This window comes from Dendropsophus ebraccatus, chromosome 13, assembly GCF_027789765.1.
Source record: "Dendropsophus ebraccatus isolate aDenEbr1 chromosome 13, aDenEbr1.pat, whole genome shotgun sequence".
NCBI lineage: Eukaryota > Metazoa > Chordata > Amphibia > Anura > Hylidae > Dendropsophus > Dendropsophus ebraccatus.
Window position 1 is genome coordinate 48577301 of NC_091466.1, and position 23218 is coordinate 48600518.

The 23218-nt window shown below is 41.4% G+C and overlaps 1 protein-coding gene and 1 pseudogene across 3 annotated transcripts in view; both read right to left on the reverse strand.

Annotated features, from left to right (window-relative positions):
- The window catches only part of LRRC9 (leucine rich repeat containing 9), an 83334-nt gene that overhangs the window by 29176 nt on the left and 30940 nt on the right, over nucleotides 1-23218 (reverse strand). For 2 of the 3 annotated variants that reach the window (XM_069950393.1, XM_069950392.1), the window contains exons 12-19: nucleotides 19225-19342; nucleotides 14155-14281; nucleotides 8353-8499; nucleotides 5580-5701; nucleotides 4655-4837; nucleotides 2429-2548; nucleotides 1696-1887; nucleotides 482-607 (exon numbers count right to left, since the gene is read on the reverse strand). In XM_069950393.1, the coding sequence (XP_069806494.1) occupies nucleotides 482-607; nucleotides 1696-1887; nucleotides 2429-2548; nucleotides 4655-4837; nucleotides 5580-5701; nucleotides 8353-8499; nucleotides 14155-14281; nucleotides 19225-19342 (1135 nt within the window). The remainder of the gene's footprint in view (nucleotides 1-481; nucleotides 608-1695; nucleotides 1888-2428; nucleotides 2549-4654; nucleotides 4838-5579; nucleotides 5702-8352; nucleotides 8500-14154; nucleotides 14282-19224; nucleotides 19343-23218) is intronic. The other variant, XM_069950394.1, reaches the window with a different exon arrangement.
- Nucleotides 16376-17322, reverse strand: LOC138771324 (spermatogenesis-defective protein 39 homolog pseudogene; annotated as a pseudogene).

Consider the following 23218-nt stretch of genomic DNA (forward strand, 5'->3'; position numbering starts at 1 on the left):
GAGAGTCCACATAGTGCAACAACTGCAAGCCACAGTGTCATCCACAATGCCTCCCAAGCAGTAATATCTCCCATATGTTCATTTGAGGTCATGAGCATAAAATAGGCAGAAGTGATCCGTAGGGTATGTGCACACTACAGAATTCGCGCGGATCACCCACGGCGGATTCCGCAGCTCGCGTGCATTTCCACCCATGCCATAGACTCCATTCTATGGTTGGGTGAATTCCGCTGTCTGTCCAAAGAATGAACAGGTTCCTTCAGGAGCAAGGGTTGTTGGTAGCAAAGGGGCCAGCGTTGACCCTTACTGCTGCAGCTCAACGAAAGTTGAATGGTAGCTAAAACACTATACATTTATATTAATAAAGTTATATTAATTGAACTTTATTAAAGCAGTGTATTAGCATTTTGTTTGAGTCTCTAGATTACCCCTTTAAGCAGAATAAAGTTTAACCCCATAAGATAAAAACAAAAAGTGTAACCTGTGTAATCCGGGCTCCTGCAGAGAATTTCGATGATTCGGAAACCTCTTCTTGTGTGACTAGCACTCCATCTAAATGAGTCAGCGACTTCAATCTCCCAATCGCTGCCATCCGCAATAAAGCAGGCTAGGAAAGGACAAGCATGTCAGCTAATGGCTTCTATCATATGTAACTTTTTATTGTACTTTATGATGGTCTTACAGTTAAGTGAACATAATGAGAATGTTTATTACACATAAGAACAGAAGCAACATCACATTGTGTTGCCTCTCAGGGGCTTTATGAAACTAGGTCATGTATTCAAGATGTTTCATTCAAAACCCATGAAAGGGGTTACTGCAATTGTTAGTCTCAGCTAAATGATGACATCCTTATTAAAGTCAGAAGAAAGAAAGATTTTCTTTTTCCGATGTTCAATCTTGGATTTTGTACAATACAGATGGTAGAAGAGCTCGTAATAAAAATAAAAACCCACAGAAAATCTAGTGTTGCTTGGGCCATTAGACTTCAGAATACTCTAAAATTTATGTGACAACTGGAGTAGAGGTGAAACCGAGTAATTCCCCTTTTGTTCGATTACCAATAAGGTTTCTTGCTGCACAGGTATAACAATGAAATAGGAACGGTGTTGGGTTTTAGCAAATCCATCTAGTGACAGCTTTTCAATCCCAGCCAGGACATAAATCTATGGCAATTATAATCTTCTGTGATTGCTGTGACATGGTAGAAACATTACAGCATCAACTGTAATGGAGCATTGTTAGAGTAATGCCATAAGGAGGCATAATTACAAATAACATATTCACTATAATAAACCTATTACGGGCAATACCGTAATGTTTGCACACTTCCTACTCCATGTATCAATCGACATTATGTACTAAGAGTTTTAGGATAACCCATTAGTCTCCATAACGTTTAGCCAGCTCTTACCTATAGAAATAGGCCTGTCACATACCTTATCAGTATTCTTTAACCCTTTGTGTGCCATTAAAGCAGGGATGAGAAACCTTCGGCCGAAGGTTCCCCATCCCTGGAGTAAAAACTACACATAAATATAATATAGCCAGGGCCCACATTGACTATATAGGAAAGCACTGCAGACTAAGCTTTGCTATACAGTATACCACCATTCCAGTATGTTCTATAGTGAAAAGGTAAATGTTTATGAACAAACAGTAAATTATGGTATTTGCAGAGTAGTGCTGACTAACCTTATGCCATGGGTTATGGGCAACATTCAGTGTAAAAAGGTGGGCTGCATGTTTGCGCAAAAAATTCATCTCATCCACTGTTTTTGTTAACTGGTTCCAGCTCAAGTCTAAGTGCTTCAGTTTCCCCATGCCTTTAAAACCTTCCAAACTTATCACACGGTTATGGCTGGCATCCAGGTATTCCAAATTGGGCTGCAATGATAGGTAACAGAAAGAATTAGAGTAGAATACAATAACAACTACTGCCAGAGATGGCCATAGCCAGCAAAGAGAGTAGTTAGGGTGTTCTCATCACAGTTAGTCAGAGAGGTGAAGGGGGAGGCAGGACTTGGGTTTCTGACGATCCTTTCTTTCTCCCACTCCTGCTTTGTTCCTTCAAGTTACAGCAGCCAGGGCTTCTTCCCAGTTGTTGTAACTTGATTTGGGCAGCAACTCTGTCAGGACCGACAAAGGAGGAAAAAAGAAAGAGTTGTGTGGTGAGAGGCTCTGTCTTGTTAATCCACTGCTGAGATATGACAGCTCAGCGGAAGAGGCAAGTATATATAACTAGTATAACAAGATAGGTGTAATGTTTATGCATGTGTATAACATGTTGTTTATATATGTGCAAGTAATACGTATGTATGTATTCACATGTGTAATGTGTTTATGTATATATGAGTGTAATGTGTAAGTAATATACGGTAAGTATTTGAGCATGCTGTCATATTATTACATATATATCAAATCTTACCAGACATGACAGATCTTCTAAACTGGTGACCTCATTAAAACTTATTACAAGCTTCTGAAGTCCATGAAGTTTGGAAATTTCCTTTAGTTTACTTAAATGGTTGCCATGTAAGTTCAGGATCTGTAAAAAATAAGGCTGCAATAAGTAATATTACTTAGCCAGATAATATACAATTCATGGGCATCTGCACTGGAGGCTCCGTTATCAGAAGCAGAAGGAGCCGGCCAAATGCAAACCAATGGAGCCCCCGACAGTTTCCATTGACTTTAATGAGGTCAGTTTCCTGCTGGTGTCCATCATTTCACTGGATTTTCACCAGACAAAAAAAAAGTGTTGAATCTGGAGATCGCCCGGGGGAGGATCAAGCACCGACCTCAAGCGATCTCTTACTTGTCCCCTATTCACAAGTTTTATTCTAAAAACGCCTTTAATTTAAATGACAGTAACACTTGAAAGGGCATATTGAACTATTTTTACTGCTTGTGTACATCTTACAAGCAAAAAAAAAAAAAAAATAATAAAAAAAATCTGTTTTATGTGTATAGCATGCAACAGTATGCAAAACACATGCGAATGTACAGGGGTTGTAGGTAGTGTTCAGTGGAATAGCTGAACTATTGAGGTTCAGCAACGCTCTTCGGACCCGAACGCTCGGCATTTGAGTCTTGGCGGCTAGGGAAGTTGGATGCCGCGCCAAGGGCTGCAAGAAATACATGCATACAGTCTATGGCTGTGTTCACACTACGTATATTTCAGTCAGTATATGTATTTTTCAGTCAGTATATTTCAGTCAGTATTGCAACCAAAACCAGGAGTGGATTAAAAACACAGAAAGGCTCTGTTCACACAATGTTGAAATTGAGTGGATGGCCGCCATTTAATGGCAAATATTTGCTGTTATTTTAGAACAACGGCTGTTATATTAAAATAATGGCAGTTATTTACTGTTATATGGCGGCCATGAACTCAATTTCACCATTGTGTGAACAGATCCTTTCTGTGTTTTTAATCCACTCCTGGTTTTGGTTGCAATACTGACTGAAATATACTGACTGAAATATACGTAGTGTGAACCCAGCTTATAATTGTATCCATGCTTTCCAGGATGCCCTAAGGAGTCCCAACTTCTATAGTCGCTGGGAGTCGAATCCTGAGCGTTCGAGTTCAGAGAATGTTGCTGGGCCCAAACCATTCAGCAAGTCCACTCAACACTAATAGTAGACAAAACAAATCCGGATTATCTTCAAAGTGCTTCATAATTTATTTTATATGCATTTCACAATAATAGTTTCATAAATGGTTATTCACTATCAGTAAGCCACATTCATATAAAGAATTTAATGGCTTTTCTCGTAATCGGGAGTTTGCACACAGCAGCTAATGCATTTTTTCAGAAATGTCTGCAACTGTCCCATTCATATGAAGGAAGCTTCTAGAAATCCATGTACATGCTCCAGAAACTACCCCATTTAAATATATGGAACAGATTTCAGTTCAATTCTGTCAACAAATCTGTGTGTGAATGCAATATGAGTACAGAATGCATTTGTCTTCAATGCAGGGAAGAGAATAATGGCCCTTTTACATGGACTGATTATCGGTAATGAGAGTTGGAAAGTTCATTACTAGAGATAAGTACAACTCGTATGAATAATGTTGGTTGAAGAAGTTGGATGCAGCCCTAAAGCTGCCTGGAAAACATGGAAACAGCTTATGACTGTATCCATGTTTTCCTGGACTCCTTAGAGCTGCATCCAGCCACCGATATATTCAAATGCCAAATGTTCGGACTTGAGCATGCTCATGTTGCACTCATCTTTACTCATTACAGCCCATGTAAGAGGGCCAAAGATCAGCCTGCGAACAAGCAAACGTTTCTACTGTGGTCCCCTTTAAAACATCACATTTGTGGCCATGTGTAGGAGTATACTTTAGCAATCTGTCAAAAGGTTGCTGATAAATAGCCCATTGTGTTCCTGACAAGCCAACTGACTTCATTCTGAATGAGTCCTACCCAAAAAGAGATACAATCAAGAAAAGGACGAAATATAGCAACTAATATATATTATTTATACTATTAAAGTTAATAGTCATGTCAGGAAACTCCAGGGTCAAAAGTCTTCTAGTTAAACAAATACGTTCATAAAACAAACCAAAGAGGCTCTTCTATGCTCCATATGGAATACCACCTTTAATACCCAGGCAGCTGAGCTTCGCAATACTTACTGTTATTTGGCTAGACAGATTGGCTTTTGCAATGGAAAGAATAGTCCCTTCATCCAGAGCAATTATTTTTGGCCTGGGTTTAATAACTGGTTCCATGGAAATAATATCTTCATCCAGTTTTATTTCATCTAAGAATTCTTCAGCTGTAGCACTGGAAAGACTACAAGTCATGTTGGACATTCCCTATCAAGATGGAAAAGTATTAATAAATGATACAAAAAGACTGGACATTTACATCACAAACGAAGCGAATCATTTCGCTTGCTTGGCAGTCGGCTTATACACCGGCTCCCTTTTATCTCTGTGACGCTCCTCCCCAGGTATCTGGAAAAGCTGGATCCAGTCCTGGGAAACTGGGAGAAGCTTTACTTCCTTTGTAATGTAAATTTGCTCATCTCTAGTGTCAACAAATAAATTAGGTCTGAAAGTAGAGCAAGAAAAAATTTATTTTTTTATCTTCCAAAAACAGCACCACTCTTGGGCTGTTTGGTTTTGCAGCCTTTAAGTGAAGACGAGAGCAGCAGATTTTGCTGAAAGAACACACAGCTACATCGACCCTATAGTATATGGCAAATGATTTGTAAAAAGTGCAATAGTAAACCAAAACTAAAAAAAATTTTTTTATTTAATATATATTTGGTAATATATATTATATATGAAGCATGTTGAAATTAAAGGGGTTGTCAAGGATTATAAAAACATGTCTGCTTTCTTCCAGAAACCCCACCTCTTCTGTCCTCAGTTTGTGTGTGTATTTTGCAGTTCAGTTCACTTGAAGTGAATAGAGCTGAATTGTAATACCACACATAACCTGAGTACAGGTGTGGTTCTGTTTTTGCAAGAAAGTAGCTGCGCTTTCTAATCCTGGAGAACCCCTTTACAACTTATTTCCCAATGACAGTGACTTCAGAGAAGTATGTTGTACCTGTGTAACATATTCATACTCCACAACATATTCTGGCAGAACCAGGTCAGTGTCGAACATAAACCACTCACAGCGGCGGAGGCTGCAGTCACAACAATCATGTTCTTTGGAAGAACAAATTTCTGAAAAATGTAAAAAAGCAAGCTGAGAACGTCACACAGATTTAAAAGTGTTTATAAAAAACAATAGTTACTGTTATACATCCACACGCAAAGATATAAGGAACGCCCGGCACTACTACTACTAAAGGTGCGTGGAGTCTAATCCCATCATGGTTCCAGCCTCTAAAATCTAAGCCACAGTAGTGCTAAGCATTAGAAAATAGACTAGTCCGCAGGAATATTCTCATATAGAATGAATGCACCACTTCAGTCTTCTTTATTAAAACATGTTGTACAGAGCAGGGTGACAGCCTGTTTCTCATTTCCATACACAGTATTATAAGGAAGCGAGTGTAAGAATGCAAAATAGGCTGTCACTCTGCTCTGTACAACATGTTTTAATAAAGAAGACTGAAACCAAGAGGTGAGTGCCTGAGTGGGTGTGCATTCATTTCTTTTGACAAAATTACTGTTATATATGTTGAGTTAGGTTAGGCTTAAGTTGATTAGTTCTGAAATACTTGACTTGAAATAATTAAATGTTATTTATTTACTATAAAAGCAGTTTTGCACTTATTGGGACTCATAGGTAGTGATAAAACCTAGTGGAGTAGAAAATGGCATCAAGCAAAGAAACGTGTTGCCAAATATTGAATCTAGGCTATGTTCCCACTTCAGGAACATGGCGGGGAAAGGCGACCGTGTCGTTATAATCATGGCTGCAAATACTAATCATGATTATTACTGTATTCGCGGCCGTGATTAAGACGAGACGGCCGCCTTTCCTCCCTATGTTCACGAGGTGGGGACAGAGCCCTAAGCTGCTCCCGCAACAATTTTAAAACCTGTTTACAGAATTACCCCCATCCTATGCTTCAAAAATGGTATATATGAGAAGGGCAAAGCTATGACAACATTTTATTGTTTGGAGCCATTATGGATTTTTAACAATGCTCTCCATTCAAAAAAACAAAAACAAACAAACACTTCTGCCACCACTAAAGGCTGTCAGTTTTTATCACTACAACATGTTGTCCTTCAGATCTGACAATGATGCAGGTCTGTCACAGTAGACTTGTTCCTTTAAGAAACCCTATAACTAGAGGTTCCACAGGATGAGATCAGGTGAGTAAGGAGGCCATGCTGTTGGGAAATAGCAGCTGATCACATGTTAACATGTTTTATGCATATACAGTAAAATAACATTACTGCTACAGCACCACAACTTTTTCCATGTCTTTTTGCACTAAAGTTTTTTTTTTTTAAAGGGTTGACCTAACATCTGAAGCACTTGTCTGTTTTTTTTCTAATTTGGAGCAGAACATCCTCCAAAGCCCTTAGAATTGTTTTGCATTGTACGGTAAAATGAAGTGTGCCACCAAAAAGTGCAAATGGTTCCCCCAAAAAATAGCTCTCATATGTCTCTGTCCTACTGGACTCGTAAAGGAGAAGTCCGGCAATTTCTAAAATGCGGCAGCCAGCAGGGGGGAATTTGATCAGGAGTATGAACTTACCTCTCCCCTTGCCCACGGTGAGTGGCTGGACCAACCTCGAGACCTCCACCGGGCTTTGGGATTTCTGGCGCTGACATGTCACGATCTGGCTGATGGACTGGCAGCTCAGCCATTCAGTGATAGCTTTTTCCCCGGGTCGTGACATAATCACAACTCGGGGGGGGAAATGCCTTCTGGCTGGGTCCCGAGCTGGTCCCACCGCTCACCATGACCACAGGGAGAGGTAAGTTCCTACTTGTAATCAATTTTCCCCCTGCCGGCTGCCGAAATTTAGAAATTGACAGACTTCTCCTTTAGGGCCCACTTAGCAGGGATTTAATAAAATACAAGGTAAACTAAATACTTTCCCATAAAACTATATTTCAATCTGCTCAGCACCTCCTGCTTTATAACACGCCAGGACAGACACAATGTTGAATGCAACAGGTTGCTTTTTAATTAAAACTGCAAAGATCTAGCTTAAAGTGTTACTGTTATTAAAAAAAAAACTGTTGACATGTCATAGACCCGATGGCTTCAGGTCTGAGTGTTCAGAGTGTTCAGGAGAAAAAGCCAGAAGAAGACCGCCACTCCTGCTCTGAAAAAGGGGTCAAGCTCATAGTGTAAGTCTATGGAGCCTGACTGTTTTTTTCTTACATAGAGCGGGGAGCGGACACGCTGCAGTGCGTCCTCTTCCACTCTTTCTCCCAATAGGTACGGGTGTGAACACTCAGACCCGGACCGATCAAATCTTTTGACATGTCTCTATGACATGTTAAAAGTTCTTTAAAAGGACCTGAACCTTTTGCATGTATAGCAAAGCCAGGGGTATATTTAATTTTTCTGCTTGACAAATGTCAAAATGTTGCACACATCCTCCCTCATTACCCAATCATCTCCAAACTGGAAAAACAAAAGTGGTTGGATAGGTTGTATATCTACAAACATGCTGCTCAAGGAAGGATGCTGCCTGCTCACAGTAATATCTGCCCTCCACAGAAAATACTGTGAGCCACTATCACATGACTAATAAATGCAATACTTAGCATTGCAGGTCTATGTCATTCTGCAACATACATTAGTCTGCGAGGCACTTGTACGAGGAAGTTTGCCGTCATCACTCCAGCATTTGTTAAGTGTTTTAATGTATTTTCTATAATGAATGCAGAATAAACGTACCGTCATCTGAAGAACACGGAGTGCTGCTGTTCAGTTTCAGGGGTCTGAAGACAGAATTAGCATCAGGAAAATTAGCTGGATTAATAGGCAGAAATTCTTGTGCTTGAACACTATGGCCAAGAAACACTTTACAGATGATAAGTTTACCTAAGGCAACAGAAGTAAATAAATAGGCAAAGTTTTATAAAGAAACCCAAAGAAAAATATATGCATTAATATAGTGTACTGCTGGCAGGGTAACACACCTATACAAAATACAGTGGTACCTCCGTTCTTGAACACCTTGGTGTTTAAACAATTTGGTTCTTGAACCAAAATTTTCCCTAAAGTTTTGTTTGGTACTTGAACTTTGCTCGATATCTGAACAAAACTGGGAGAGATAACTGTCGGCTAAACTATTGTTCAGCCTGTTTAGAGCAGTGAATGCCTTCAATAGGAAGGGATTCCCCACTCTTCTAAGTGGGGTTTCCTGGAGAGGAGCAGAAAACGTCTGCTCGGGAGGGAGCCCTGTCTATACTGCTGCTGCTGAGCTCAGTTGGCCAGCCAAGCAGGGGTTAAGTTGTGATGCTATGAACAGAATCACCTCTTCACCCCCTAGGAGGAGCAGAACACCAAAATGATGGGTGTTGTGCTGTTCTTTGGAAAGGATTTACTCACAGCAGCCTCTAGTGATGATCACTAGAAGTTGCTGTGCACATGAATACACAGACAGGAGCCAGAAAATGTAAGTGAATCCTTTCCAAAGAGCTGCACAACACCCATCATTTGGGGGTTCTGCTCCACCTAGGGGGGTTAAGATTTGATTCTGTGCACAACATTTCAACTTAACCCCTGCCTGGCTGGCAAACTGAGTTTTTGTTTTCTGCCCTACACTGGGAAACCCTGTTTGTAGCTGTTGGTAGGTATTCTTGCAGTAAGGAGCAGTGTGCAAAGCGCTGCTACTAAGGCCTTACTCACACGTCCTGTAAAGTTGTCCGTTATTGCGGCTCCATAATCACAGCTCAACTTAGCGCACATTTATTTATATTGGGCTATTCACACAGTCCATTTCATTTTGATCCGAAATCTGTTCCGTAAAAAAAGGACATGTTCTAGTGCAGATTGTGACTACGGTACAGGTTGCAAATAAAAGTCTATGGGATCCGTGTTTTTTACGGACAACACATCCCTGACATCCGTTAAAACATGAATCAAATCTAAGCAAACTAGTACTGTTCACATTTTATGGATATGGATACGGAAAAGGCTGCATTTACGGATGCAAATACAGATGAGCGTGAGATTTTGCGGCCCAGAAAAACACTGAACATGTGAAAGAGCCCTTAGTGTATGCCCAAAGGAGGTAAGCACTGATGTTATTGCAACACTACTTAACTCTTTGCACATGACTTATGGAGTGTAAAAGCCAATTAACTGTATTTCCATAATTTCCTATGGAAAATCTCTGCTCAGTTCTCAAACTGCTCGGATCTGGAACAGCCTTTCAGAACAGATTAAGTTCGATAACAGAGGTATGACTGTAAGTGGTTTTACATTCATACACTGGCAATTTTTTCTCCTCAAAGCACTTATGAAATCATTGAATTATTTTTCTCAGGTTTTTTTATGTTTTCATTTTTGCATTTTCGTTTCCTCCTCCTCCTATGAGAGCCATTAGCGCTTTTTGGTAAATATATTTTAATAGTTTATACCTAACAAAAACAACAATGCTGGACAATAATTCCAAATATAACAAAAGTATCTCTTTATTAATTACATACCAAGAATAAGAACAGTTTTATCTAAAATTGCAGGAAGCAAGTACATACATTGGAGGGATGACGGGCAGACAAAAAATTAATTACATATACAATAATGCATACGTATCCATATGTGTATACATGGCTACATACATATGTGGTGGGAAAACAACACAGGAAATGAAATGAAATGAGAACAGAAAAGAGAACTGCGGGCTACAAGAAATAACACAGTACTACTCAATGGTAAAAAGGTCCGCACTTGTGCCCCAGTCAGTGACTACACATGACCAATACTAGACTCCTCACCGCCTGAGCTCAAAATAGAGCTACTGCCCAACACCACCACTCACCCAACGCTGCCTTTCGCCAACAAGCTTTATCAAGCTTCATAAAGCTTGTTGGCGAAACGCAGCGTTGGGTGAGTGGTGGTGTTGGGCAGTAGCTCTATTTTGAGCTCAGGCGGTGAGGAGTCTAGTATTGGTCATGTGTAGTCACTGACTGGGGCACAAGTGCGGACCTTTTTACCATTGAGTAGTACTGTGTTATTTCTTGTAGCCCGCAGTTCTCTTTTCTGTTCTCATTTCATTTCATTTCCTGTGTTGTTTTCCCACCACATATGTATGTAGCCATGTATACACATATGGATACGTATGCATTATTGTATATGTAATTAATTTTTTGTCTGCCCGTCATCCCTCCAATGTATGTACTTGCTTCCTGCAATTTTAGATAAAACTGTTCTTATTCTTGGTATGTAATTAATAAAGAGATACTTTTGTTATATTTGGAATTATTGTCCAGCATTGTTGTTTTTGTTAGGTATAAACTTTGGAGTTGTGCTTATGGACAAATAAGTATATAAGGGTCCCATTGTAGGTATTATATAGTTTAATAGATAACGTGCCAAAAAATCTCCAATCCCAGTGCTTTTTTACTCTTTTCATTTATGTGCGAAAGTGGTATTGTTATATCTTAATAGTTTGGACAATTGCGTCACTAAGATATGTAATATGTTTATTTATCTTTACATGTTTTATTTGTAAAATGGGATGATTTTTAACTTTTATTAAGCCATGTCATTTTACTTATTTTAATTTACTTTTTTTTTTTTACACTTTTTAAGTCCCCCTAGGGGACTATTACAAGCAATCATTAGATTGCTAACACTGGTCTATGCTATGTCACTGCATAGCATTGATCAGTGTAATCTGCAATCTTCCCATACAGTCTGCCTATTAGAAGATCACTGGTCATTACTGGTGATGATCCAGCAGCTAACAGCAGCCAGTCCTCACTCTCTATGATGAGAGATCAGCTCCTTGAATTTTTTTTCCCATTTTTTATGTTTAAATGAACATTATACATATGGCCCCTAGGTGTCTCCTTTCCTGACAAACTGTGGTCCATGCTCCATCCATGATCACATTTGGTGTTTTCTCTGTCCAAGAAAAGCGACCAAACACAGGAATAGCTCTCAGCTGATATACAACCTGCATGATGAACGGGTGTCTTTCCTTGTGTAAGTGCACAAAGGGCGGGGACTTCCTGTGTTTGGTCTCTTTTTTTGAACAGAGAAAAGCCCAAATATCAGCATGGATGGAGCATGGACCAGAGTTTGACCATATGTATAATGTTGATGAAAACTTAAAGTGACTCTGTACCCACAATCTGACCCTCCGAACTGCTTGTACCTTCGGGTAGCTGCTTTTAATCCAAGATCTGTCCTGCGGTCCGTTTGGCAGGTGATGCAGTTATTGTCATAAAAAATTACTTTTAAAATTGCAGCTCCCTACGGGCGTATCTGTGCCCAAACTTTGCACCACCCCTCCATCCCTCCTCCCCGCCCTCATCATTAGGAATGCTCCAGGCAGATTGCCTCCTATTCACCACCTGTGTTACCACAGCACATGGGCTGGATCATTAAGACACCTGTGCAATGTTCAAACAGGAGTAAATGTTCCAGTGGCATTCCTAATGATGAAAAGGGTAGTGAGGAGGGACAGAGAGGTTGTGCAAAGTTAGAGCACCGATACGCCTTTAGGGCACGGGGCTGCAATTTTAAAAGTCAATTTTTATGACAATAGCTGCATCATCTGCCAAACGGACCACAGGACAGATCTTGGATTAAAAGCAGCTATCCGAAGGTACAAGCAGTTCGGGGGGGTCAGATTGTGGGTACAGAGTCGCTTTAAAAAAACAAAACAAAAAGGGGATATATTGCAAAACCCCTGTTGATTTATTTAAAAAAAATGAGACAGTAGATAAAGGGTATTCCACTGAATAAAAATCAATAATTTTTTTTACATTTCTATAACAAAAATTATATAACATTGTAATATAACTTTATTGGGGTTATTCAGGATTACAAAAAGGTATTAGCTTTGTTCCAAAAACAGTGCCACACCTGTCTTCAGATTGTGTGCAGTACTTAACCTCTGCTGCAAAACCATACCCAAACTGAGGACAAGAATGGGGCTCTTTCTTAAAGAAGGCAGTCACGTTTTTCTAATCCTGAATAACCCCTTTAAAAAATTTTTTGAGAGTTTGCTATGACTTCAAAGTCACAACATAGCTAGCACTTTTACTGCTGGCTATGACAGAAAGATGTCAGCACATGATAGCTTGTTGTGTATGAGGCTGTGTGGCTGCAGACAAAGTAAAGTGCCCTGCTGAGGATGCCAACAACTAAAACAGGAGCATCAAAACAAAACCATGGAAGAATGGAGGAAGGTGGCCTGATCTAATGAACCATGCTTTGTTTTCCATTCTGTGGATGGTCAGGTGCATGTGCGCCACATGCCTTGGGAAGAGATGACCAGGATGAATTATGTGAAGAAGACAAGCTGGTTGAGGTAATAAGATGATCTGGGCCATGCTCAGCTGTGAACCTCTGGGTCCTGGGTCCTGGTCTGGGCAATGAAGTTACTTTAACATGTCCCACCTACCTAAGCATTGAACCGACTAAGTACCTTCATGGTGGCAGTATCCAATAATGTCAGTGGGGTATTTCAGCAGACTAATGCCCCAACTGCATTGCAAAAACTGAGGAGCATAACAGTGTTCACTTGGCCTCCATACCCCAGATATCAATCTGACTGATCATATGTGGGATATGCTGAAAAAACAACCCTCATCCATGGATCCCACAACTTATTCCAAGACTTCCAGGATCTGCTGGGCCCTCATCCCTGTTTTTTGTTGCATTTTTCTGGCCTCCAGAAAAAATGCCAATGTGGCGCATGGCATTTTTTAAATACGTGTTTTCTGGCATTTTTGTGCACACCATGATGGCTGAACGTCTTTTTCCTCTGCCATCACATGACATAGTTGCAGGATTAAAAGGATACAAAAATGGCAGGAAAAAAAAAAAAAACATACACACAGCAATTTTCCTATTAACGTCTATGGGATAAAAGCTTGCAAAAAAAAAAAAAAAAAAAGCCACACCCTCAGCGTGCTGTGTTTTGCCTCAAAAACGCGAGAGAGGATAGAAAAGCACCATGACAAAAAACACCATGGGGGACATCTATGAAAGGTCCGCAAGAGGCGTACGCCAGGGAGAAGTTGCAGGCGTAAATCATGACGCAAATCTACTCCTGTAGATTTAGTACGCCGGGCTCCAACTCAGGTGCCCGGCCGGCCAAATTCACTAAGAGGCGTACGCCAGTCTTCGTAAATCCATCCCCCATGTGTGTAAGGCATATCATAAACTTCCGTTTTTGCAACAAAAACGCCATGCCCATCTAAATGTTGTATAGTGGCTTCAAAGTAATAAATGAGTACATTTATCTTTCTAATACTGATGACAGTGTACAGGGTAGATTAGAAATGACAGCACATACTTTGTTTCGAGGAAGCGCTGAAAGTATTATTCTGTCGATATTAACCTGTTCAATGAACCAAGTATTTGTGTAAACCTCAACGCGTCCCACGATTACTCCCTAAGTGATTACATGGAATGTGATTCATTCACTACATTAACTATGCCAGTCTCCGCTCTGGATTCACTACGTCATCTATCATTCAGTGTATCACTTATGTCTTCCTGTAATTAGTATACCGTGTTTAAAGACCTCTGGATCATAATGATTTGTCTCCTGGTTTGTTTCTTGCTCCAAATTAGAAGTCTCATAAAATCCCAAACTGTTAGCGAGGCGAACAGCTTCTTCTTGTTCCTGATCACACAACTGTGGAAAACACATCATGACATGGTAAGGATGAAAACAATTGTTAATGAACCGTATTATAGCTATTATGGCAATACACAGAGGATGTCACCATTCTGCAGCTTTCCCACTATTTACATTCATTAAGATAGAACAGACTCCAGTTAGGTCGTGCCCGTCTGCTGCTGGACTTAGGGCGCCTTTACTGTACATTGTCATTTATTTTGGCTTTAAAAATAAATGCATCAGTGTTTTTGTATTTTCTGGAAGTTTTTTATGTGGCTTTTTATTGAAATATGTATTTTTCTGACAGTTTTCAAATTTCAAATCATGCCATTTTATTTGTAATGTGAAAAATGCTACAAAAAGGGCAACACAATAAAAGACTATGGACACCTTTGGGCTATGTCATACAGTATTTCACTGAGTATTTTGATCAATATTTTTTCAACCAAAACCAGGAGTGGGTTGAAAACACAGAAACCATGGAAATCTTTCCGTTATGAATTTTCCCTGTTGATTCCACTCCTGATTTTGGCTACAAATACTGACCAAAATACGATTTGTGAACATAGCCTTGCCTGATATATAGATTTTTTTTTTTACTATTCATTTGTTTCCTGAATGCATAATTAAGCTTTTTATTTTTTTAACTGAAACATTTACTACATTTTCTAAAATTTTCCACAACTTTATACAAACATTTTAGTAAATGCATTATATATCGAATAAAGTTAAAAGCAAACCAGTAAGGCATCAAAGAGAAAGTGCTAAAGTAAGGGCCCTATTCCACCAGACGATTATCGTTCAGATTATCGTTAAATCGTTTGAATCTAAACGATAATCGTTAGGTTGAAATGTAGTTAACGATTAACGACCGAACGAGAAATCGTTGATCACTTTATAAGACCTGGACCTATTTTTATCGTTGCTCGTTCGCAAAATGTTCGCAAATCGTTTGCATTGAATAAGACATCCTTCGGTTGTTCGCAGTAGATATGAACGCAATAGCGAAGAAATAGCGAAGAAGAAACGATCGCAAATACGATCATAAGTAACGATTATCATTCCATGGAAATTAGTGAACGTTTTAAGGTCTTTCACAATAGCGGTTGTTTGAGATCGTTATCGTTAACGATTATGCGAGCGATAATCGTCCGGTGGAATAGGGCCCTAAGCTTTTTAAACAATATAAATGGAAAAGTCCTACTACTAGAGTTGAGTGAAGCTCGAGCATCCACCGGTTCAGATTCTCTGCATTTGAATACCTGTGGCAAAAAAAATTGGGTGCAGCCCTAGGGAGTCTTGGAAAACAGATACAGTGCAGCCCTAGGAAGTCCTAGGATAACATGGATACATCCAACTTAAACCGAGTGGGTTTGCTTAACTTTGCTAAAGCTCAGGACAGAGATAAGTATATGGTCTCTGCTTCCCCATACTGCATTTTCTGCTCTCCTGCTGGGGTTAAGCATGCACGTGCTTAATCTTTAAAGCGAATCTGTACCCACAATCTGACCCCCCCCCCCAAACCGCTTGTACCTTTGGATAGCTGCTTTTAATCCAAGATCTGTCCTGGGGTCTGTTCGGCAGGTGGTGCAGTTATTGTAAAAAAAAACAACTTTTAAACTTACAGCCCTGTGTCAAATTGGCGTGGCCTAGAATACCCGTGCCCTAGGCTTGCACACCCTCTCTGTCCCTCCTCCCCGCCCTCTTCATCATTAGGAATGCTCCAGGCAGTTTTTCTCCTATTCATCATCTGTCTGAACACTGCACATGTGCCGGATCATTAAGGCACATGGGCAGTGTTCTGACAAGTGAGGAATAAGAGAATGCCCAGGGGCATTCCTAATGGTGAAGAGGATGGGGAGGAGGGACAGAGGCGGTGCAAGCATAGGGCACAGACACTTTAGGCCACACCAATTTGACACAGGGCTGAAAGTTTAAAAGTTGTTTTTTAGGACAGTAACTGCATCACCTGCCAAACGGACCCCAGGACAGATCTTGGATTAAAAGCAGCTATCTGACGGTACAAGCAGTTTGGGGAGGCAGATTGTGGGTACAGAGTCGCTTTAAGATTTAAACAGCTAACACACACACACCACACCACACTTTTATTTATTTTTGGGGGTGGGGGTTGATCTCTTTATTATTAGCTGTATGAGTTGCTCTGTATTTGCCATGACTCGCTTCTCTTCTCTCTGTCATCTTCCATGAAATCAGCATGTTGCTGATTGTCTATGTTCTCCTCCTATTGGGACCACCGATCCACCTTACATCGATAGACCATCAGCAGCTGGCGGTTCTTCAGGTCTCTGTACATATTGATCACCACATCGTGACACTTGTACTTCGTCACCAGAGAGATCCGGGTGTCAGTGTCCTCCACTAGCCTCAGGTAATTCTGTAGCATCTGTGCAGGGGCCCTGTTCTTATGTAGGATCTCCACCACCCTGTGAAAGCCTACAGGAGCTTTCTCCTTGGTGAATCCCTGACAGTTCTTTGTGATGCACATAGCGTCCACATCCCTCCAGAAGTGCAGCTCGGCCCATGCCGCCAGGAAGTACAGCTTCTTGAAGGTTTACCCCGAGCCCTCCAGTTGCTTGTCATTCACCTTGATGGTGATCTGATGCTGAAGCAGGGAGTAGTGATCCTGCATATGGGCAGCATCTTCTGAGAAGAAGGGAAGACTGAGGCATTTACTCTTTAGAAAGTCTCTGCCCCCGGGATGTCCAGGTGCTCCCGGTATGTACACAGCACCAATTCCTCCTACCACTCCAGGATCCTGAGAAGCTTCATCAGCTGATGCCAGCCTGATGTCTCCTTTAGGAGATGAATAAAATATCTCAAGGCAACTGGTCTGTTCCTTAACACCATGTCTGAATGTCTGAAGATAGAGTCCTCTTCAGGAGAAACAGCACTGCAGTCATGACGCCGCCATCATGGAGTCGTATGGCCTCATCCCTGAGCTGCAGTTTGTCCTTCAGTGACTGGAACTCCTCGATGCTCCAGTCTTCAACATCCCATTCATCTATCTGTGACTGGGAGCTCTCGGATCTCCCCATCAAACTGCAGTACCACCTCTAAGGAACTGGGTAACACATAATGGCTGCCTCCGAGCAACGGATTAACACACCAGGATCTCTTCCTAGCAACACGGCAACACAGCAGGACCGTCTTCCAGCAATGCCACAGCATAGCAGTATCTCCTCCCATGACACGCAGTAGGACCACCTCCGGCTATCACACGCAGTAGGACCACCTCCTATGACTCATCTCTGAACAGACTGCTGAGGGAGCCCGGCCTAGGAAAGTGGATTGTGTGTTTTCATAAATATTTAGTTTGCATAGCGGCTAGGATAAGTCAGCCATTCAGTGCATGAGTTTCTGGCTGTATGTTGCAACAGACTGTGTGTGTTTTACTACGGATGAGCGCAAATTGAGCCATAGGCTGTATACATCTTTTTCCAGACTCCCTTAGGCTTCATCCAACTTCTTCAGCCACTGGTACTCAAATATAAAAAAATGGGACTCAAGGATGCTCGAGTTGCGCTCTTCTCCGGTTTTACCCTAACGGGGTCTGAGAACAATTGATGGAATAAAGATTGCAGACAAAAGTTAGTGCAAGGTTTTTAACTCAGGGTAACAAATACGACGTGTATAAATTATTCATTCTTTAATACCTGTTTCACAGGAAACCCACCATGCTCACAAACCCTTATTATGTAGTGCATTTTGTATTTCACTACATACCTTACACCAAAAAAAAAAATATTATATATGGCAACAATGAATAAAAAGTATAAGCTCTGCAGGACCCAGTAGACAGCTCTTAAGAAGAATTGACAGGAAGGAAGGTTCAGTGACAGCTCCCACTGTGAACACTCAACTGAGACCTTTCACATTCAGAAAATCCAATGTCCTGTAAATCTTTTAATATCCAATAGAGTCCTGAATCTTTGCATCAGAGAATGAGGAAATAAATCCTAAGAAAATCTTCTCTAATTGGTGCTAAGCTACGATCCTCCTTATGATTAAAATAAATATACAACAGAGTGGATCTCCTGAATGTAATGTAAGGGGTTTTGTGAGTAGAGAGATAATGGTACAATCATGAGATAGCGGCATGTTAGATACAAGCATATACAAGAACTCAAACAGTTGGTTAAATAACTAGAGGGCCTTTTACACTGGCTGATTATTAGCCAGGCTCATTGCAAGAAATGTATCTGCAGGCAATAATCGGCCTGGGTAAAAGTGACAGCGATCAGTTGAGGACAGGGAAAAAGCCTGATCCTTACTAACTGCATCTTTACAGCAGGCTGTACAATTTATCGGTGTGTGTGCTGTGTAAGGGCATTGCAAACGTCTGAGGCTGCCCACAGACGAGAAAACAAGAGGAACGAGAGAGGAGTTCATATCTCCTGTTGTGTCTATTTAGTAAAACATAAGGGCAGATTTTTTATCCTTGAGCCCAGTGAATACTTGAAAATAAGTATCCACCAGGCGCAGCCCGTTCACCAAAAGGGAGGGTGGAGACGTGGTCTTCTCCTGTGCCTAATTTATCATGACTTAGGGTCCTATTTCACGGGCCAATGGGGGCCCGATCAACTATGTAAATGAGCGCCGATCTGCTAGATCGGCGCTCGTTTACTGGGCCTATTCCACGGCTCCCGTGGAATAGGCCCCTTACTCCTGCCCATCCTAGGCTGCCCAGATTTACTAAGAGCTTTAGTAAATCCAGAGCACGAGGAGAGAGAAATGTATTAGATAAATTTCTCCCATAGTATTGTTCCTCCATCATTGCTCCTGAAAAGGTAGGAATAAACAACAGTGCTTTACTGTTCCCCTTTTCAGAAGAGAAGAATTGGTCCAGTTCATCACTAGTCTGCCCTATCAATCTGTCATGACTTTAGACAAAAGTAAAAATGAAACCACTAAATTATAGTACAAAGCATAGTATTAACCTGGGAACTTTTTGTCACCTTAAACCCATCTTCAAGAATTTGGAGGAGACTGTTCTTTTCTTCTAACATGATGGGGTCCAAGGTATAAAAAAGGTATTCTAGCATCTTCTTGTAATTACTGCAAGAAAAGGAATCTGGTAAAACAGACATGCTAATAAAGGGTATATACACGTTTAGGTTATGTTCCCACCATGTTAAAGTGTCACTGTCGTGAATTTTTTTTTTTGCAGAAATCAATAGTCCAGGCGATTTTAAGAAACTTTGTAATTGGGTTTATTATCCGAAAAATGCATTTTTATCATAAAAAAGCAGTTTGAAGCTCTCCCCCCTGTCTTCATTGTTCTCCTATGGAGAGAGCTAAAGAAAAGACCAAAACAGGACAACAAAGAGTTAATCTACAAATCCCTCACGGGATATCTCCTGTGACAGTCACCAGTGACCTGTCTGAGCTCGGATTACAGCTGTCACCCAGCTCCGTGCCTGTAATCCTCTGTTATCTGCTTTCTGCTGCCGGCTAACTCCCTCCTTCCTCCTCCCCCCTCCCCTCTCCCTAGAGCAGACAGGGGACGTCTCCTGCAACAAGTCACAATTTTCAGATTTTTCAGAGTGGATGAAAAAGAGGAAGGAGGGGGGGACCTGGGAAAAGGCTTTTTACATGCAGATAATGGCAGATTTGGCTAATAAACCCAATTACAAAGTTTCTTAAAATCGCCTGGACTATTGATTTCTGCAAAAAAAAAAAATACGACAGTGACTCTTTAAAATAATGGCCGTTTTTTTTACATGTTCATCAGGCCGATATGGCATTTTATTTTTATTTACATTGCGGGAACCTTTGGGGGTGCCTGCAATGTAATTAGCCATAGCCCTCTATGCAATCTACGGCCTTCAGCATGCTACAGTACAGTACACTCGCTGGGCTGGGCAGACGACTGCATGGACCAGCAAATGTAGTGAGTGGCAATGAGAGCATATTGTATAGTGTATTCATTATAATTCACAATGACTTATCCAAATCTCATCCACCCATCATTACGATGTGTTTGTCAGCAGCTTCGGTACATCTACCTGTAGGGGTATGCTGAGTAAAGAGGAACGACTGCTGTGCAAGAGAAGAGAGGGTTGGTAGTGTATCTAGCTGTGTGCTAAACAGTATTTTCCATAGGAAGTGCAGACACAGGATGAAGGGCCCCTATACAAGAGCAGCAAATCATATAGAACCCCTTTGTGTTTCTCCAATAACAAATTATTAGTAGGTGTTAGCTATAAAATGTATTTGGTCGGGCCCTTGCATACAGTCTACACAGACAATAGTAAGCTGCTTGCTGCTTTTAACCCCTTAAGGACAGAAGGACAGAGCCTGAAATGGCCTTAAAGGGGTTGTCCGGCGATAAAAAATTATTCACAGAATAACACACATTACAAAGTTATACAACTTTGTAATGTATGTTATGTCTGTGAATGGCCCCCTTCCCCGTGTTTCCCCCCACCCACGCTAGACCCGGAAGTGTGGTGCATTATACTCACCACATCTCGTGTCGTTCACGGTCTCCGATCGTTAGCAGTGACGTCTTCTTCGGGAGCTTGGCGGATCTTCCCGAGTGCCGGCCACCCTCTGCAGCGTCATCCGAAGCTCAGCCGCGATTGGCTGAGCATAACTGTGCTCAGCCAATCGCGGCTGAGCGGCTGATGACGCGGCCACGTCATCAGCTGCTCAGCCGCGATTGGCTGAGCACAGTTATGCTCAGCCAATCGGGGCTGAGCTTCGGATGACGCTGCAGAGGGCGGCCGGCACTCGGGAAGATCCGCCGGACTCCCGAAGAAGACGTCACTGCTGACGATCGGAGACCGTGGTCGGCACGTGACAGGTAATGTATAGCGCACCACACTTCTGGGTACACGGGTGGGGGTGGTGGGACACAAGGAAGGGGGCCATTCACAGACATAACATACATTACAAAGTTGTATAACTTTGTAATGTGTGTTATTCTGTGAATAATTTTTTATCGCCGGACAACCCCTTTAAGGACCGGGCCAATTGTCACTTTTGCGTTTTCGTTTTTTTCCTCCTCACCTTGTAAGACCCATAACTCTTTTATTTTTCCACATACAGGACCATGTGAGGGCTTGTTTTTTTCTGGAGTACTTTGTAATGACATCTTTTAATCTGCCATAAAATGAATGAAGGAACCCCCAAAATATCGTTTATGGGGTGAATTTGGGTCAAAAATTCTGCATATTTTGGGGGAGGGGTTCCATGTTTACGTAATGCAATTCACGGTAAAACTGACATTTATTCTTTATTCTCTAAATCATCTGAACACAGCAATATGCATGTGTCGCTTTTCACTGAATAGTGGCTGCACAGAATAAACCTGTCAATTATTTTGTGCGGCGGCAAAGACCCCCAGTCGTAGTGTTTACACTACAGCCACTGTTCCATACACTGCAATGCAATTGATCGCTGTGTGTGAACATGGCCTTAAAGTGTAACTGTCATTTTAAACAACTTTGCAGAAATCAACAGTACAAGTGAATATAAAAAAGTCTGCAATAGATTTAAGGGCTTATTCCTATGTCCCGTATTCCCCAGAAGCTAGAGACTGCAGTGGACTCTTTCCCTGCTCGGCATCATGTACCAATATGATGCCAAGAGCATGTTGAATCTGGCAAGAGAGTGTTTGAATCTCTGGCACGGTAATGAAGCAGCTGCATGGCTGTGTGATTACAGTACAGCAAAGATTCAAACTTTTTCCCCTCTCCCGGCATCAAACTAATACATGATGCCGAGCTGGAAAAGAGTCCATTGCAGGGCTTCCCTGTCCATAGCTTCCATGGAATACAGGATATAGGAATAAGCCCTAAGGCAAAAGGGCTTCCTTCTGTACTTACAAAAGCTATCCCCCCCTAATTCTTATCTGTTCAAGGGAAGTCCATCTACAGCAGAGTGTAAACAGGTTTGCACTGCTAATTACAGTCTATGGGGGGATTGCCACAGAAAATGCTGGATTTACATGTTAGACTGCTCACTGCTGGTCTTGGAACTTCTGAAGGTTTGCTTAAGTGAGGTAGGATTGCAGGATCCTATCTTCAGTGATTATATAGTGCATAGGAGACAGCACAGAGGCTAGTCTGCATCAACACTGCAGTTAAGCATGGAGAACGCAGAAGAGTGGAGTCTGCAGGATGGTAACCAGGGAGAAAATGGCTCTAAGTAGAATCGTAGTTTCCGTCACTGCCGAGCCTAGGCTTCCACACCAATGGGTCCCACAGACAGACAGAGACTAAACGCTGATCACTGGTTGGTGCTCACTACGAATATAGACATCTCACATTCAGCAAAATCGTAAGAAGAAAGATGAGGGCACTCACCGCTTTTAGTGATCTTCTTGTTTATTTCATTTCTTTACTTTACGTGCAATCTTACAGGGCAAACTGGGCTTAGCGTGGACGCCAGACACCCACCGAGTCGGATAACAGTTGTTTCACGCGCATGCGCGCTTCTACAGACCTGTAGAAGCGCGCATGCGCGTGAAACAGCTGTTACCCGACTCGGTGGGTGTCTGGCGTCCACGCTAAGCTCAGTTTGCCCTGTAAGATTGCACGTAAAGTAAAGAAATGAAATAAACAAGAAGATCACTAAAAGCGGTGAGTGCCCTCATCTTTCTTCTTACGATTTTGCTGACAGGGAGAAAATGGCATATATTACTGATAGAATGGGCAAATATAGTACTGCTTCTCATATACATACACAGGAAAGTGCATCCTGAAGTCACCTGAAATGAGAGTTAGGCTAGGTTCACACTATGTAACTGTGCGGCTGTATTTTTTATGCGGCTGTAAATGTGCGGATGAAACTACGGCCGTGGGAAAAAATAGACATGCGGCTCAAAACATAGGGTCATTTACTTCTGGTTCAACTAAAAATAACAAATAAAATCTTAAGAAAGTGATGCAAACACCTCTGGATGCATCTGGGAAAGCAGGGAACACA